The 17,589-nt window shown below is 45.9% G+C and overlaps 1 protein-coding gene across 1 annotated transcript in view; it reads right to left on the reverse strand.

Moving 5' to 3' along the window:
* LOC132380724 (neural cell adhesion molecule L1-like) overlaps nt 1–17,589 on the reverse strand; it is a 354,989-nt gene that overhangs the window by 136,246 nt on the left and 201,154 nt on the right. Inside the window, exons 4-5 of the mRNA XM_059949714.1 lie at nt 6,044–6,061; nt 4,856–4,961 (exon numbers count right to left, since the gene is read on the reverse strand). Coding sequence (XP_059805697.1) covers nt 4,856–4,961; nt 6,044–6,061 — 124 coding nt within the window. The remainder of the gene's footprint in view (nt 1–4,855; nt 4,962–6,043; nt 6,062–17,589) is intronic.

Genomic DNA, 17,589 nt, shown 5'->3' on the forward strand with positions numbered 1-17,589 from the left:
ATAGGGCCTCCATCCTATTGTAACCATCACACCCCCTCTCGTTCTGTGCTCTCTCCACTCCTGGCGAGGAGGCAGAAACTAACTGCCTGATAACACGGATCGTTACATCACCCCATTTCAGGTAAGTCCGCTGATTTAGTGCAGGAAGATACATCCATGACTCTGTGGCTAGGCACAGCATAAACACCGTCCATAAATTTGCCAGATCAGCAGAATCTCAGATGGTGATGAGGAGTGGCTATACTCCATCAGGGGTTTGAGGAGTTCTGGTCCGTCACCAGACACTAGCAAATTTCTACCTATGTCCATGGGTAGCATTCTGACGGGTTACACCACTGCCTGGCGTCAATGCACAGGATCAGAAACCAGCACCATTACAGTCAGCAGCCTCCCCGTTATCAAGGACATCTTTAAATAGCGATGTTTCAGGAAAGTGGCATTCTTAATGAAGGTGCCCCCCAACACCCAGGATATGCCCTTTTCCCATCAGTACCATCAGGGAGGAAGTACAGGACCAGACTATGTAACAGTTTCTTCCCCCAAGCTATCAGACTCCTCAATACCTGAAGCCTGGACTGACACCTTACTGCCCTATTGTCCTGTTTATTATTTATTGCAATGCCTGCATTGTTTTTTTGCACTTTATGCAGTCCTGGGTAGGGCTGTAGTCGAGCGTAGTTGTTGTTTTTTTCTGTCTGTGTTGTTTTTTTTATATATAGTTCAGTCTAGTTTTTGTACTGTGTCATGTAACACCATGGTCCTGAAAAACGTTGTCTCATTTTTACTATGTATTATACAAGCAGTTATAGTCGAAATGACAATAAAAGTGACTAGACTTGACTTGAACCCAGACTCAATGCTTTAGGAACAACTTCTTCCCCTCAGCCACTAGATTTCCGAATGGATAATAAACCCATGAAAAAAACTCACTATTTTTGCACTGCTTATTTAATGTTTTAATATATATATATGAATTGTATCTTAAGTATTGGACTGCACTGCTGCAAAAAAAATTACGTGATAAACATCAGTGATACTAAACCTGTTTCTGATGGTGAATAAAAGTTGATCCTTGATCCTACACCAAATCTATCTAAAGAAAAAGAGATATCCAAACATGCATAACCATCTCATCGCCTCTCAGCCATGCTCTCTGCAGACCCGGCTTGGAAACAGAAACCAGCTGCCTGTTATCTTGAACGCTTACATCACCTCGTTTTGGGGAAGTGCACCAACTTGGTTCAAATGGATATCTGACGGCACTGGGCATTAATTACTTTAATGCAGCGACTGTGACGAGATGCCTGTAATTTATTGGTGGAGTGACTCAGCCTGCATTAGTAGAATTGTGTCACCACATTTACTGAGCCATTAATGAGCAGAAGGGGAGAGCAGAGTGTTGATAGATTGAAGATGGGTGGCATTCCATTGTGTGAAAGCGGGACTTGTCTGAGTCAACAATTTATGGTTTTGACCTCACCATCTTTCCGATGCAAATCCCGGTGAAAATGAACAGCTTTTGTTGTACAGCCCTAAAACTCTAGTCTCCAGTTTATAGTTAAGACACTAAACCGTTCAAGGTGACTGGCTGACGCCCTTGAGGATTAATCAGTCATTTCTTGCAGTGCAGCCTTCGGTTGTTAATGCAAATAACACATTTTCCTGAATGCTTTGATGTGTGTGTGTTAAGTAAATGAACCTGAATCACCACACTGGTCACCCCACTACAGGAAAGCTACCGTTGAGCTGGAAAATGTGAAGTGAGGATTGTTGCAGGGAAATGAGGGACTGAGTTATGTGGAGAAGTTGAGCAGTTGGGACTTTATTCACTGGAGAGTAGAAGAATGAGTGTTGATTTTACAGGGGTGTATAAAATCATGAAGGCAGAGAGAGGATGAATGCACAGCCTTTCTCCCCACGGTTGAGGAATCAAGAATAGGTTTAAGGTGAGATTTAATAGGAACCTGAGGGGGCGAATATTTCACCCACTAGTGGTCCATATTGTTGGATTGAGGTGCAGAATTGTTATTCTTTCTTGCAGCTTAACTTTCCAATATTTGTGTGTATTTTTATGTAATCCCCCATATACAGTATATGTGAATTTTCCAGTAGTTATGGTACAGTTGCTCTGTATGTTAGCAGGTGTCACACCACTTGAATCTGATGTTTTGTAGGTTAACTGTTCTAATTGAAAACTTGCTAACTCTAGGCAAACTCGAGGAAATCTGCAGATGCTGGAAATTCAAGCAACACACACAAAATGCTGGTGGAACGCAGCAGGCCAGGCGGCATCTATAGGAAGAAGCACTGTCGACCTTTTGGGCCGAGCCCCTTCGTCAGGATTCACTGAAAGGAAAGATACTAAGAGATTTGAAAGTAGGAGGGGGAGGCGAAAATGCGAAATGGTAGGACAAGACCGCAGGAGGTGGGGTGAAGCTGAGAGCAGGAAAGGTGATTGGCAAAAGGGATACAGAGCTGGAGAAGGGAAAGGATCATGGGACGGGAGGCCTCGGGAGAAAGAAAGGGGGAGGAGAGCACCAAAGGGAGATGGAGAACAGGCAGAGTGATGGGCAGAGAGAGAAAAAAAGAACTAAATACATCAGGGATGGGGTAAGAAGGGGAGGAGGGGCATTAACGTAAGTTAGAGAAGTCAATGTTCATGCCATCAGGTTGGAGACTACCCAGATGGAATATAAGGTGTTGTTCCTCCAACCTGAGTGTGGCTTCATCTTGACAGTAGAGGAGGCCATGGATAGACATATCAGAATGGGAATGGGATGTGGAATTAAAATGTGTGGCCACGGGGAGATCCTGCCTTCTCTGGCGGACAGAGCGTAGGTGTTCAGCGAAACGGTCTCCCAGTCTGGGTCGGGTCTCACCAATATATAAAAGGCCACACTGGGAACACCGGACACAGTATACCACACCAACCGACTCACAGGTGAAGTGTCGCCTCACCTGTAAGGACTGTCTGGGGCCCTGAATGGTGGTGAGGGAGGAAGTGTAAGGGCAGGTGTAGCACTTGTTCTGCTTGCAAGGATCAGGAGGGAGATCGATGGAAAGGGATGGGGGGGACGAATGGACAAGGGAGTTCCGTAGGGAGGGGAGGGAAAGATGTGCTTGGTAGTGGGATCCCGTTAGAGCTTTCTCTGGCGGATAGAGCGTAGGTGTTCAGTGAAACAGTCTCCCAGTCTGCGTCGGGTCTCACCAATATATAAATCTTCCCTCCCCCCTCTTTCTGCTTTCCGCAGGGATCGCTCCCTACACGACTCCCTTTTCCATTTATCCCCCATCCCTTCCCACAGATCTCCCTCCTGGCACTTATCCAGGTTGCAAGCCTGGGTGGGAAGATTTGTAAAACCGGCGGTTGCCCATGCAGTGGGTTCCCCCTCTCCATGTCGCTGATGTAGTCCAAGGGAAGGGTAAGCACCAATACAGCTTGGCACTAGTGTCATCACAGAGGCTGCCAGAGTAAATTTTTAAACAACATCAAACTGCCTTAGGGACCCCGGCTCCGGATTTCAACATAAGCAACAAGTTTTATGCCACATTCTTGACTTCCGAAAAGCTTTTGGGTCACAAAAGTCCTAAACATAGGAGCTCATCAAGTCTGCACCACCTTTCCATCATTTTAACTCTCAACCTCATCCTCCTGTCTTTGCCCCGCAACCTTTGACACCCTTAATAATCAGGACGTATTAACCTCTGCTTTAAATACATCCAATGACTTGGTCTTTGTGGCAATAAATTCCACAGATTCACTACCCTCTGGCTAAAGAAATTCCTCCTCATCTCTGTTCTAAAAGGACGTCCTTCGATTTTCAGGCTAAGCCCTCGGGTCCTATACTCTCCACACTCAGTCGATCCAGGTCTTTCAATATTCGATAGGTTTCAATGAGATATTTCACGAACTGTATGCTAACATTGCATTTGCTTTCCTTACCACCAATTCAAACTGCAAGTTAAACTTTAAGGAATCCCACACAAGCACTCCCAAGCCCCTTTGCAGCTCAGATTTCTGAATTTACTCCCTGTTTAGTAGTTAATCTATGCCTTTATTTCTTCTACAAAAGTGTAAGACCATACACTTTCCTACACTGTATTCCATCTGCCACTTCTTTGCCTATTCCTTTGTAGACTCCCTAATTCCTCAACACTACCTGCTCCTCCACCTATCTTTGTTTCGTCCACAAACTTGGCCACAACGTCATCCATTCCATCATTCCACACAAAAAGAAGCAGTCCCATGTATCCTGTGGGACTCCACTGGTTACCAGCAGCCAATCAGAAAAGGCTCCCTTTATTCCCACTCTTTGCCTCCTACCAATCAGCCAACCTTTTATCCAGACTAGTATCTTTCCTGTAACACCAGGGGCTCTTACCTTATTTAGCAGCCTTGTTTGTAGCACCTTGTCAAAAGGCCTTCTGAAAATCGAGGTAAACAACATCTACTGATTCTCATTTGTCTATCCTGCCTGTTAATTCCTCAAAGAATTCCAGAAGATTTGTCAGGCAAGATTTCCCCTTTAGGAAATAGTGCTGACTTAAGCCTAATCATCAGATCCAACATCGGGGAGCTGCCCTGAAACCGGTGGTGTGGGAGGTGCAGTGGGAATGGCAGGCAAATTCTCCTGGGTGCTGAGAGCATTTACCAACCTGCCCCCACCCCAACACCTTACACTCCCTGAATCACACTCCTATATCTTCCGGTTAGAGGAAATAGTTGAGGCAGGGGAAGTAACAACATTTAAAAGGCACGTGGATGTTTCAAATCGCATGGGCCAAGGTGAGCATATGGGACTAGCTTGGATGAGTGTCTTGGTCAGGCTGCTCCGTATGACTCTATGATACTCACACAAGTGTTGGATCACCCGTGGCTTCACATTTGAGCACAATGTCGTCAGTCGGGAAGACCGTGTAGTTCTCTGGCGTCTGTTCGGTGACCTTTGGAGGTTTTGGCACTGCAAGAGAGAGGAGTGAGCAAGTGAACTACAGATTCCACAAGCAGTCAGATATCAACTGAGACCCATCCCTACAAGCAATGACTGTGCACTGACATTACACTTTGGTGTTTAATCATCTTTCATCATCATTTATCATCAAGTGCCGTGTCATTTGGGGGCATGATGTGGGCGATCATCTGCCTTTAATCTGATCGTTGCCCTTTCACACTGTTGCTCTTATTCTTTTCTCTATCCATGACCACGATTGTTCTTGGTAAATCTTTCTACAGAAGTGGTTTGCAATTGCCTTCTTCTGGGCCAGTGTCTTTACAAGACGGGTGACCCCAGCCATTATCAATACTCTTCAGTGGTTGCATAACCGGGGCTTGTGAGATGCTCCAGCTGCTCCCAGGACTTCACATGACTCTAACTGGGGGCTTAGTTGATGCTGCACCTTGCCCAGGGGTGACCTGGAGGCTAGCGGAGGGAAAGAGCGCCTGACACCTCCTTTGGTGGAGATGTACCTCCACATCGCCACTTGAACCATCTGTGAACAATCCAGTTCACATCCATTCTCATCTCTTGGCACAGATACATCCCTTACCCAGCTGGAGTGAAGCCTTTCCATACACCTGATGGTGGGAACGCCTTAGCACTGGTGGGTACAATACCAGTATATTCGTCATAACAAAATGCCACTCAGGGGTCCTCAGGATGTGCCTTTAGAACGGAGATGAGGAGGAGTTTCTTCAGCCAGTGGGAAGTGAGTCTATAGAATTCATTGCCACAGGCAACCGTGGAGATCAAGTCACCGGGTATATTTAAAGCAGAGGGTGATGGGTTCTTGATTAGTAAGGGTGTCAAAGGTTACAGGGACAAGGCAGGAGGAGGGATAATAAAACAGCCCACTCTATGAAACCTGAGCTACACTGTCTGTAACTTAGCACTTAATACTTGTTTTCCCTTGTACTACCTCAACTCCCTGATGCGATGAAATGATCTGTACTGTTGGCATGCAAAACCAAGTTTTCCACTGTGCCAATAATGAAGCGATTTACCTCGCCCGAGTGGGGAGGGTTGATAAAATGGAAGCTACTTACATTTCTGTTGCAGATTGTCTGCGGGTCCACACAAAGCAAGCAAGAAGGAAGAGGAAAGCATAGGAGGGTTACTTCATTATAAGATTAGTACACCATCACTTTTTCACATTCTTTCAAGACGTCACATTATTGTGTCTGACAGTCCTAGAAACACAGAAATATTGAAATACTGCAGAGAGACAAGCACCTCAGCCCCACAAAGCCCGGGACAACCAGCGATGCGCACATTTACAAAGAGCGCAGCCACAAGAAAGCAGTATCTATCATCAAGGACCCCCACCATCCAGGCCATGCTCTCCTCTCGCTACTACCAATGGGGAGAAGATACAGGAGCCTTTGGTTCCACACCACCAGGTTTAGGGACAGTTAGTACCTTACAATCATCAGACTCCTGAACTGGTGTGGATCACTTCACTCACCTCAACACTCGACTGACTCCACAACCCATAACTCACTATCAAGGGCTCTGCAACTCACTCTCTCAGCATTATTTCAATGGTTCAATTTAATGTCAAAGAATGCATAGTGTATAACATGAAATCCCTACTCTTCGCAGACATGCGCAAAACAAAGAAAACACCAAAAAAATGAATGACAGAAAAATGTTAGAACCCCGATTTTTAAAAATTATTTGCATGGTTTGCCTCTTTTGCACATAGGTTGTTTGACAGTCTTCGCTCGTTCATGAACTCTATTGTATTCCGAGGCTGTCTGTGGGAAGATGGACCTCAGGGTTGTTTACTGCATGCTTTGATAATAAATGTACTTTAAATCTTGAATCTTTGAAAATGAATCTTAAGATAGTATATGGTGACTTATATGCACTTTGATAATAAATTTACTTCAACTTTGACCCACCCACTAACATCAATCCTACATTAATATTGTTTTTGTCCTCCAACATCCCCATCCTTCCAAGCCTCAACCACACACTCTGGGCAACTTACCATGGTCAATTACCCCACTAACCGCATGTCTGGGATTTGGGGGTGGAATCCACAATGAACATGCCAACTCCACTCAGACAGCGCCCGAAGCCAGGATCAAACTCGGGTCTCGGGGCAGTGACACATTGAACCACTGAGAGGCCCTTCTCAACACTGTGCAGGCGGTATTTCAGCTTCTGGGCTCCATTTCTATGAAGACTACCTTGACTTGCGACATCCATACTCAAACACACTAACATCCTCTTGCCTGACGTAGGACTGATTGATGAGAGCATTGCTAATGTGGTTAAAAAAAAGACTGGAGATGACTGAGGAGATCTCAGGGATAGGGCTCACCAGACAGATGTAGAAGTTGGGGCAGAATTGAAAGAGATTGCAGAGGGTTGTGGACTTGGCCAGTTCCATCATAGGCACAACCCACCCCACCATCGAGGACATCTTCAAATAGTGATGCTTCAGGAAGGCAGCATCCACCTTAAAGGACCCTCACCAACCAGGATATGCCCTCTTCTCTTGACTTTCATCACAGGGGAGGTACAAGAGCCTGAAGATGCACACTCAATACTTTAGGAGCAACGTCTCACCCTCTGCCATTACATTTCTGAATGGTTCATGAACCCATAAGCATCAACTCGTATTTAGCTCTTTTTGAACTATTTATTTTTTATATTTCTTATTGTAACGTATTAATCTTTATGCCTTGCATTGTACTACTTCGACAAAACAACAAATTTAACTGCATAAGATAGTGATATGGAGAGAGTTACAGAGACAGTCAAGATGTGGGGACTGGAGCAAGTTGCACAGGTAGGGAGAGGTGTTGGGGCTGGAGTGAGTTATAGAGATAGGTGTTTGAGGATGGTTACAGAGATAGGGTGGGGTGTGAGGACAGGAAGCGGTTACAGACATAGGGTGGGGTGTAGGCCAGATGGGGTTACTGAGATAGGGTGGGGTGCAGATGCCAGGTGGGGTTACAGAGATGGGGTGGAGTGTAGGGACCAGATGGGGTTACAGAGATAGGGTGGAGTGTAGGGGCCAGATGGGGTTACTGAGATAGGGAGGGGTGTAGGGGCCAGGTGGGGTTACTGAGATAGGGTGGGGTATAGGGGCCAGATGGGGTTACTGAGATAGGGAGGGGTGTAGGGGCCAGGTGGGGTTACTGAGATAGGGAGGGGTGTAGGGGCCAGGTGGGGTTACAGAGATAGGGAGGGGTGTAGATGCAGGATGGGGTTACAGAGATAGGGAGGGGTGTAGATGCCAGATGGGTTTACAGAGATAGGGAGGGGTGTAGATGCCAGATCGGGTTACAGAGATAGGGTGGGGCAGAGGGGCCAGATGGGGTTACTGAGATAGGGAGGGGTGTAGGGGCCAGGTGGGGTTACTGAGATAGGGTGGGGCAGAGGGGCCAGATGGGGTTACAGAGATAGGGAGGGGTGTAGGGACCAGGTGGGGTTACTGAGATAGGGAGGGGTGTAGGGGCCAGGTGGGGTTACTGAGATAGGGTGGGGTATAGGGGCCAGATGGGGTTACAGAGATAGGGTGGAGTGTAGGGGCCAGATGGGGTTACTGAGATAGGGAGGGGTGTAGGGGCCAGGTGGGGTTACTGAGATAGGGAGGGGTGTAGGGGCCAGGTGGGGTTACTGAGATAGGGTGGGGTATAGGGGCCAGATGGGGTTACAGAGATAGGGTGGAGTGTAGGGGCCAGATGGGGTTACAGAGATAGGGTGGAGTGTGGGGGCCAGATGGGGTTACTGAGATAGGGAGGGGTGTAGGGGCCAGGTGGGGTTACTGAGATAGGGAGGGGTGTAGGGGCCAGGTGGGGTTACTGAGATAGGGTGGGGTATAGGGGCCAGATGGGGTTACAGAGATAGGGAGGGGTGTAGGGGCCAGGTGGGGTTACTGAGATAGGGAGGGGTGTAGGGGCCAGGTGGGGTTACTGAGATAGGGTGGGGTATAGGGACCAGATGGGGTTACTGAGATAGGGAGGGGTGTAGATGCCAGATCGGGTTACAGAGATAGGGTGGGGCAGAGGGGCCAGATGGGGTTACAGAGATAGGGAGGGGTGTAGGGACCAGATGGGGTTACAGAGATAGGGTGGGGTGTAGGGACCAGATGGGGTTCGAGTGAGAGGGAGGGAAGGTGTAGGTGTTGCGCTGGTGTGAGAAAAGACGTCAGTGATAACACGGGGGAATGTGTGATCAGGGGTACTGCACCCTAGAGTCCTCTAAACTGCCCATGAGCTGGAGGAAAAGCGTGCATCTCACTAGTGATGCACACATCTGCCTGAAGCACACTTCTAGCAGTCACACACTACCTGCAGTCTATTACTGAGCCAGCAGATTTCACAAATTGCTTCTTCAATCTGGCGTCTCGCACAGATCTGTTCAATTAAGGAGCTATTACAGAATTCATCCTGTTAATAACACGCAGCCTGACAAAGAGAGAACAGCTCGGGGATCCACACTACAGACCGTTGAGTGCACTGGGGAATGAGGTTTATATCAAAGGAGGGGAAAACAGGAAAGGCACACGGACTGGTCACAGAGAACAAAGACATTATAGTACAGTACCTTTGACCCACAATGTGCTGACCTTTCAACGTACTCTAACATCCATCTAACCCTTCCCTCCAAATAAGCCCTCCATTTCTTTATCATCCATGTACCCATCTGAAAGTTTCTTCGATGTCCCCAGTGTATCTGCCTCTACCACCACCTCTATCAGCTCATTCTGGGAACCAACCAACCAGTCTCTGTTAAAAAGCCCTACCTCTGACATCCCCTATACTTCCTTCCAATCACCTTAAAATTAAGCCCCCTCATATTAGCCATTTTCGCCCTGGGAAAAAAATATCTCTGGCTAGCCTCTCGATCTATGTCTCTTATGATCTTGTACACCTCTAAGTTACCTCTCACCCTCACTCACTGACTCATTCAACCCATTCTCATAAGACATGCTCTGTAATCCGAGCAGCATTTTGGTGAATCTCTTCTTGGTGAACCTGTAATGAAGTGACTAGAACTGAACACATTATTCCAAGTACGGCCTAACAAGGACTTTTAACATTACCTGGCAGCTCTCAAGCTCAATCCCCTGACTAATGAATCACTTCACACTTCTCTGGGTTGAGCTCTACCTGGTACCTCTCAGCCCAGTAGCATCCTACCAGTATCCGGTTGCAACCTATGATAACCCTCCACACTACCCACAACTCCGTCACTGGTGGAGATGGAAGGTGCAGAGGGATGTAATGATGGACTGTGGAAAAGTGGGACAACACAAGTAACAGTACAGAGTAGGGCCGAATGACCTCTTTGATTATGTCAAAGAGTAGAGACGGGCAGCAGTTAGCACAACGCTTTATAGTGCCTTTCCCACCGCCATCTGTAAAGAGCTTATATGTTCTCCCGGTGATTATGTGAGTTTCCTCCAGAAGTGTAAAAGCATACTTTGGAGCTAGGCTTAGGATTTGGAAGTTGTGGTCATACTGTATTAGCACTGGTAACACTTGCAGCCAGCCCCTGCACATCCTCAGACTATTGACATAAATGAGCATTTTCACTACATGTTTCAATGTACATCTGACAAATAAAACTAATCTAACATTTTGCACAGCACAGTCCTGAGGAGACACCAGTTTGCTTGGAGGGTAGAGCGAGTTTAAAAGAAGTTTAAAAAAGGCTCGAAAAGTAATCCGGGAAATTATAGGCCGGTAAGTTTGACGTCAGTAGTAGGTAAATTATTAGAAGGTGTACTAAGAGATAGGATCTACAAGTATTTAGATAGACAGGAATTTATTAGGGAGAGTCAACACGGCTTTGTGCTTGGTAGATCATTTTTGACAAATCTATTAAGAGTTTTTCGAGGAGGTTACCAGGAAAATGGATGAACGGAAGACCAGTGGATGTTGTCTACATGGACTTCAGTAAGGCCTTTGGCAAGGTCCCGCATGGGAGGTTAGTTAGGAAGATTCGGTCGCTAGGTATAAATGGAGAGGTAGTAAACTGGATTAGACATTGGCTCAATGGGAGAAGTCAGAGATTGGTAGTGGAGGATTGCTTCTCTGAGTGGAGGCCTGTGACTAGTGGTGTGCCACAGGGATCAGTGCTGGGTCCATTGTTATTTATCATCTATATCAATGATCTGGATGATAATGTGGTAAATTGGATCAGCAAATGTGCTGATGGTACAAAGATTGGAGGTGTAGTGGACAGCGAGGAGGGTTTTCTAAGCTTGCAAAGGGATTTGGACCAGCTGGAAAAATGGGCTGAGAAATGGCAGATGGAGTTTAATACAGACAAGCGTGAGGTATTGCACTTTGGAAGAAAAAACCAAGGTAGAGCATACAAGGTAATTGGTAGGACACTGAGGAGTGAAGTAGAACAAAGGGATCTGAGAATATAGATACAAAATTCCCTAAAAGTGGCATCACAGGTAGATAGGGTAGTAAAGGGAGCTTTTGGTACATTGGCTTTTATAAATCAAAGTACTGAGTATAAGAGTTGGAATGTTAAGATGAGGTTGTATAAGGCATTGGTGAGGCCGAAGTTCCCTGGAGAATAGAAGAATGAGGGGAGATTTGATAGAGGTATATAAAATTATGATGGGTATAGATAGAGTGAATGCAAGCAGGCTTTTTCCACTGAGGCTAGGGGAGAAAAAAAACCAGAGGACATGGGTTAAGGATGAAGGGAGGAAAGTTTAAAGGGAACATCGTGTGGGGAGGGGCTACTTCACACAGAGAGTGGTGGGAGTGTGGAATGAGCTGCCAGATGAAGTGGTAAATGTGGGCTCACTTTTAACGTTTAAGAAAAACTGGGACAGGTACGTGGATGAGAGGTGTATGGTGGGATATGGGCAAATCAATGGGACTAGGCAGAAAAATGGTACGGCACAGCCAAGAAGGGCCAAAAGGCCTGTTTCTGTGTTGTAATGTTCTATGGTTCTAAGTGAGTGGGGGTAGTCTGCATATCTTGTATGCCGCAGTCACGTCGAGACACCAGATTGTTTGGAGGGACAAAGTATTGAATACAGGAGTTGAGGTGTAATCTTGAAATTATATATGACGCTGGTGAGGTCCAATTTGGAGTATTGTGTGCAGTTTTGGTCACCTACCTACAAGAAAGCTGTAAATAAGGTTGAAAGAATTCACAGAAAATTTACAAGGATGTTGCCAGGTCTTGAGTTATAGGGAAAGGTTGAATAGGTTAGAACTTCATTTCCTAGAATGTAGAAAACTGAGGGGAGATTTGATAGAGGTATTAAAAAAAATGGAAGCAAGCATTTTTCACTGAGATCGGGTGGGACTGCAACGAGAAGTCATCGATTAAGGGTGAAAGGTGAAATGTTTAATCTTCACTCAGAGAGTGGTGAGAGTGTGGAACAAGCTAATTTTTATAGATGCACCGTAGGGTGCATCACAACCTGGTATGGAAGTTGTCCTGTCCAAGACCGGAAGAAGTTGCAGAAGATTGTGAACACAGCCCAGCACATCACACAAACTGATCTTCCATCCTTGGACTCACTTTACACGACACGCTGTCAGAGCAGTATTGCCAGGATAATCAAGGACAAGACCCACCCAGCCAACACACTTTTTGTCCCTCTTCCCTCCAGGACAAGGTTCAGGAGTTTGAAGATTCGTACGGCCAGATTTGGGGACAGCTTCTTTCCAACTGCGATATGACTGCTGAACGGATCCTGACCCGGATCTGGGCCGTACCTTCCAAATATCCGGACCTGATTTGCACTACCTTACTTTCCCTTTTCTATTTTCTAATTATGATTCATAATTTAAATTTTTATTATATTTACTTAAATTTGTACTTCAGGGAGCACGAAGCACAGAATAAAATATCACTGTGATGATTGTACGCTCTAGAATCAATTGTTTGGTGACAATAAAGTAAAGTAAAGCTACCAGTGGTGGATGCAGGGTTGATTTCAACACAAGAGAAACTTGGATAGATACATGGACGAGAAGGGTATGGGAGGGCTATGGCAGGTCAATGGGACTAAGCAGATTAATGGTTTGGCATGGACTAGATGGGCCAAAGGGCTTGTTTCTGTGCTGCAGTGCTCTATGACTCTAATCTCTTTTGACTCACCACCTCACAAGGTGCTTCCTTCACACTTTGTGGGGTGACAGGCCATCCACTGGTACTGAAACTGAGCAAGAGGATAGACCGTGAGGGGGACCCCCACTCTCTATGTGTGGAAACACATGTAGTGCCTAGCGGAGGTCTCGCACAATCTGAACACTGACTCAATAAGAGTTAGCTCTCACCATGTCGGAAAGCTATCACATGACCATTGAAATACACCCAGTGGCCCCTTTATTAGGTACACCTTTACACCTGCGCATTAATACAAGTATCCAATCAGCCGATCATGTGGCAGCAACTCAATGCATAAAAGCATGCAGACCTGGTCAAAAGCCTCAGTTGTTGTTCAGACCAAACATCAGAATGGGGAAATATGTGACCCAAGTGATTTTGACCATGGAATGATTGTTGGTGCCAGACGGGGTGGTTTGAGTATCTCAGAAACTGCTGATCTCCTGGGATTTTCATGCATAATAGTTTCCAGAGTTTACAGAGAATGGTGTGGAAACCAAGACACATCTAGTGAGCTGTAGTTCTGAGGGAAAAAACGCCTTGTTAATGAGAGAGATCAGAGGAGAATGGCCAGACTGATTCAAGTTGACAAGAAGGCAGTAGTAACTCAAATAACCATGCTTTATGGCAGTGGTGTGCAGAAGGGTACCTCCGAATGCAGAACACATTGAACCTTGAAGTGGATGGGCAACATCAGTAGAAGACCAGGAATCTATATGTGTTGTTTTGCAACAACAAACAGCACAGACCGAGGATTGTACTCGGGGCAGCTTGCAAGTGTCACCACGCTTCAGGCACCAACATAGCATGCCCACTATTCCCTAACCCCAACCTATACGTCTCTAGAAAGTGGGAGGAAATTGGAGCACCCAGAGGAAACACATGCGGTCACAGGGAGAATGTGCAAACTCCTGACATTCGGCGGGCTGCCCCCAGAACATCCTCCGACTGCATTGCTAACAGTGACCACAACTCTGAAAATTTCAAGACAATTATAGATTGGGATGAGGTTTTGTCCTCAAGTTATGTTGGAAGGTTAATTTCTGCAACATGAGAGAGGACTTGGCAAATGCTGATTTAGGAGCAGATGCTTGTGGGGAAACGACAGCTGATGGAAAAGAGGGTTAGCAAGTGCTCAGGGGCCACACATTCCAGTAAGAGTGACAGGCAAAGACGGCAAAATCAGGGAATCTTGGATGACAAACAATATCAAAGCTTTGGTCTGGACAGAAATAAAGTAACATATGGCAGGTAGCTGGGATCAAGGGAGTCTCTTGAGGAACATACTTTTTAAAAAATTAGAAAGGCAAAAAAGGAACATAAAATGTCTGTGTCAAAGCCATATTTAAGGTTGCTGATGACACAATGTCGTTGGCCAAATAAAAGGTGGTGACGAATCGGTGACGAAGCTGGATGAATGGTGCCACAACAACCTCTCACTCAATGTCAGCAAAAAACAAGGAGCTGATAACTGACTTCAGGAAGAAGAAGCTGGAGGTCCATGAGCCTGTCCTCATGAGGGAATCAGCGGTGGAGGGGGTCAATAACTTTAAATTCCGCTGTGTTATCATATCAGAGCATCCATCCTGGGACCATAAACACGAGCAGTGACTCCACTTTCTTAGAAGTTTGCACAGATTCACCATGTCACAGATGTCTGCAGATGCACAATGGAGAATATCCTGACTGGCTGGATCATGGCCTGGTATGGAAGCACTAACACTCAGGAATAGAAAACTCTACAGCCCAGTCCATCATAGGTAAAGCCCTCCAAGTAAAATTAAAAAGAATCCCAAGACATTCTGCAAATACATGAGCAGCTAGGTAATGAGATGTTGCCCTTAGGGATCAAAGAGGTAATCCATGCTTGGAGCTCGATGATGTGGGCAATGTCCTAAAGGAATACTTCTCATCTGAATTCACCAAGGAGGAGAGTGTATGAGATAGCTCGTTCAGAGAGGGGTACGTGGATAATCTACAGTCGGACTGTATTAATAAGTGTTAAATGTCAAGAGCTGATCAAAGGTTACACCGCCAGCATCACCAACTGGGGTTCAACACAACTGCTGTCGGTAAGGAATTTGCATTTTCTCCCCGTGACCGTGGGGTGTTCCAGTTTCCTCCCACGTTCTGAAGGCGTACAGGTTAGTGTTAGCTAGCTGTGGGCACGCTAGGTTGGCCCCGAAAACGTGGCGACACTTGAGGGCCGACCCACAGTGCATCCTCGGACTTTGACCGAAATGGCACTGTACGTTTCAATGTTATGATGTTCATTTAAAGCTGATCTTTATATGAAACAAGCTGCCATAATAGGAAGTGATTGAGGCAGGTAGATTAACAAGATTTATATCTATTTATTTTGAGATACAGCAGAGAATGGCCCTCCAGCCCTTTTGAGCCCAGCAACCCCCAACCCCCACCAAATTTAACCCTAACCCAATCATGGGACATCTCCAAGAGAACCACAACCTTCTTGGAGCTTAGAGGCTTGTGCGCCTCAAGGATCCAGAGAACTATATTGGCTGGAGTCAGGGCTTTATGCTTTGACTCTTGGTAGGGTCAATGGGTAGACCTAAGATGTCCACTGCTCCTCCAGGTTCAGGAGTTCAGCTCAGGGATAACAACCTTGACTAGTAAAACAAAACTGTTAAGAAAACAGCTATGAAGAATCCTTCTACATCTGAGTGCCACGGGGATTTGCATGACGGACAGTAGTGAAAAGCAAGCTACTGACAGGATGAAGGAAGCCCTAAGTACTGCCAGAGATGGAGGACCTACATTGCTGATCTAAAAGCCAGTGGCATTATGGGAAGTAGAGAGTAATCACAGGACGATCTACAATTAACTACAAACTAGTACGTCTTTGAACTATGGGAGGAGACCAAAGTACCCAGAGAAAACGCATGCAAACAAGAAAAAATGTGCAGACGCTGGAAATCCGAGCAACACACACAAAGTGCTGGAGGAACTCAGCAGGCCAGGCAGCATCTACGGAAAAAAGTACAGTCGATGTTTCAGCGGGAATTGAACCCCGATTACTAGCGCTGTAAAAGTGTTATGCTAACCGCTATGCTAACCTGCCAGCCCAAACTTAAGATTTTGTATTTAAGTAAGAAAATTTTATTTTGTTTCAGAGTCATTTAGATTGGCACTTAAGTAGGCAAGGCATAGAAAGATACAATGTAATATGGGACCAAAGGTCAGAAAGGTCTACATGAGCCTGGTCTGGCAGACTCTTTTCTGCACCATACAGCTCTATGACTTTCACAAGTCTCTAGGAACATTTGAGTTGCCAAGACGTAGAAGCTCTGTCAAATAGGACGAACGAAGATGGGTATGGGATGGTTAGCACACAAACTGTGGGCCAGAGGACCTATTACTCTGCTATTTGACCATGGAATGGGACGCCCACAACACCAGTGACAGCACAATGAGAACAGATTGCAGATGGTGATGACATTTGGGGTGCTATCCAAATGCAGATCTAAAGCATTAACAACACAGAACAGTACTGCACGGTACAGACCCTTCAGCCCACAAATTTGTGCTGACCTTTTATCCAACTCTTAACACTTCCTACCCACAAAGCCCTCCATTCTTCTGTCATCCATGTGCCTCTTAAATCTTCCTAATGTATCTGGCTCTACCACCACCCCTGCCAGTGTGACCCCTGACAATGCACCCACCACTCTCTGTGTACATAAAAAAAATCTACCTCTAACATTCGCCCTCCAATCACCTCAGAATTATGCTTCATTGTATCAGCCAATTCTGCTCTGGTAAAAGGTTTCTGGCTGTCCACTCGATCTATGCCTCTTATAATCTTGTACACCTTTATCAAGTCACCTCTCATCCTTCTTCACTCCAAAGAGAAACGTCCTAACTCAATCAATCAATCCTCATAAGATATGGCCTCTAGTCCAGACAGCTTCCTGTTAAATCTCTTTTGCACCTTCTCAGAAGCTTCCACATCCTTCCCATAATGAGGGGACCAGAAATGAGGACAATGTGTGGTCTAATCCAAGGTTTTATAGAGCTACAACATTACCTTGTACCTCCTGAATTCTTTCCTCAATGAATGGAGGCCAACACATCATGCACCTTCTTAACCACCCTATCACCAGGTTCGGGAACTCTGCAGAATGGATTGCAAGACGAACACCCAGCCGACATCTCACCTATTGCCTCTCAAAAGAGGTGCAGTTGTGTAGTTGTTAAGTTACTTACATACAGAGGCCTGGACTTTTAAGATGGGTATAATGGATTGAATCCCACCATTGCAAACATAAGCTATAAATTCAAATCATCAGACCACAAGACCAAAACACATAGGAGCATAATTACTGAAGCATTGGGTCTGCTGAGCCATTTCATCATGGCTGATTTATTATCCCTCTCAACACCATTTTCGGGCCTTCTCCCTGACTGAACAAGAGCCTATCAAACTCCACTCTAAATATACCCAAAGGCTTGGCCTCCCCAG

Source organism: Hypanus sabinus, chromosome 24, assembly GCF_030144855.1.
Source record: "Hypanus sabinus isolate sHypSab1 chromosome 24, sHypSab1.hap1, whole genome shotgun sequence".
Lineage (NCBI taxonomy): Eukaryota > Metazoa > Chordata > Chondrichthyes > Myliobatiformes > Dasyatidae > Hypanus > Hypanus sabinus.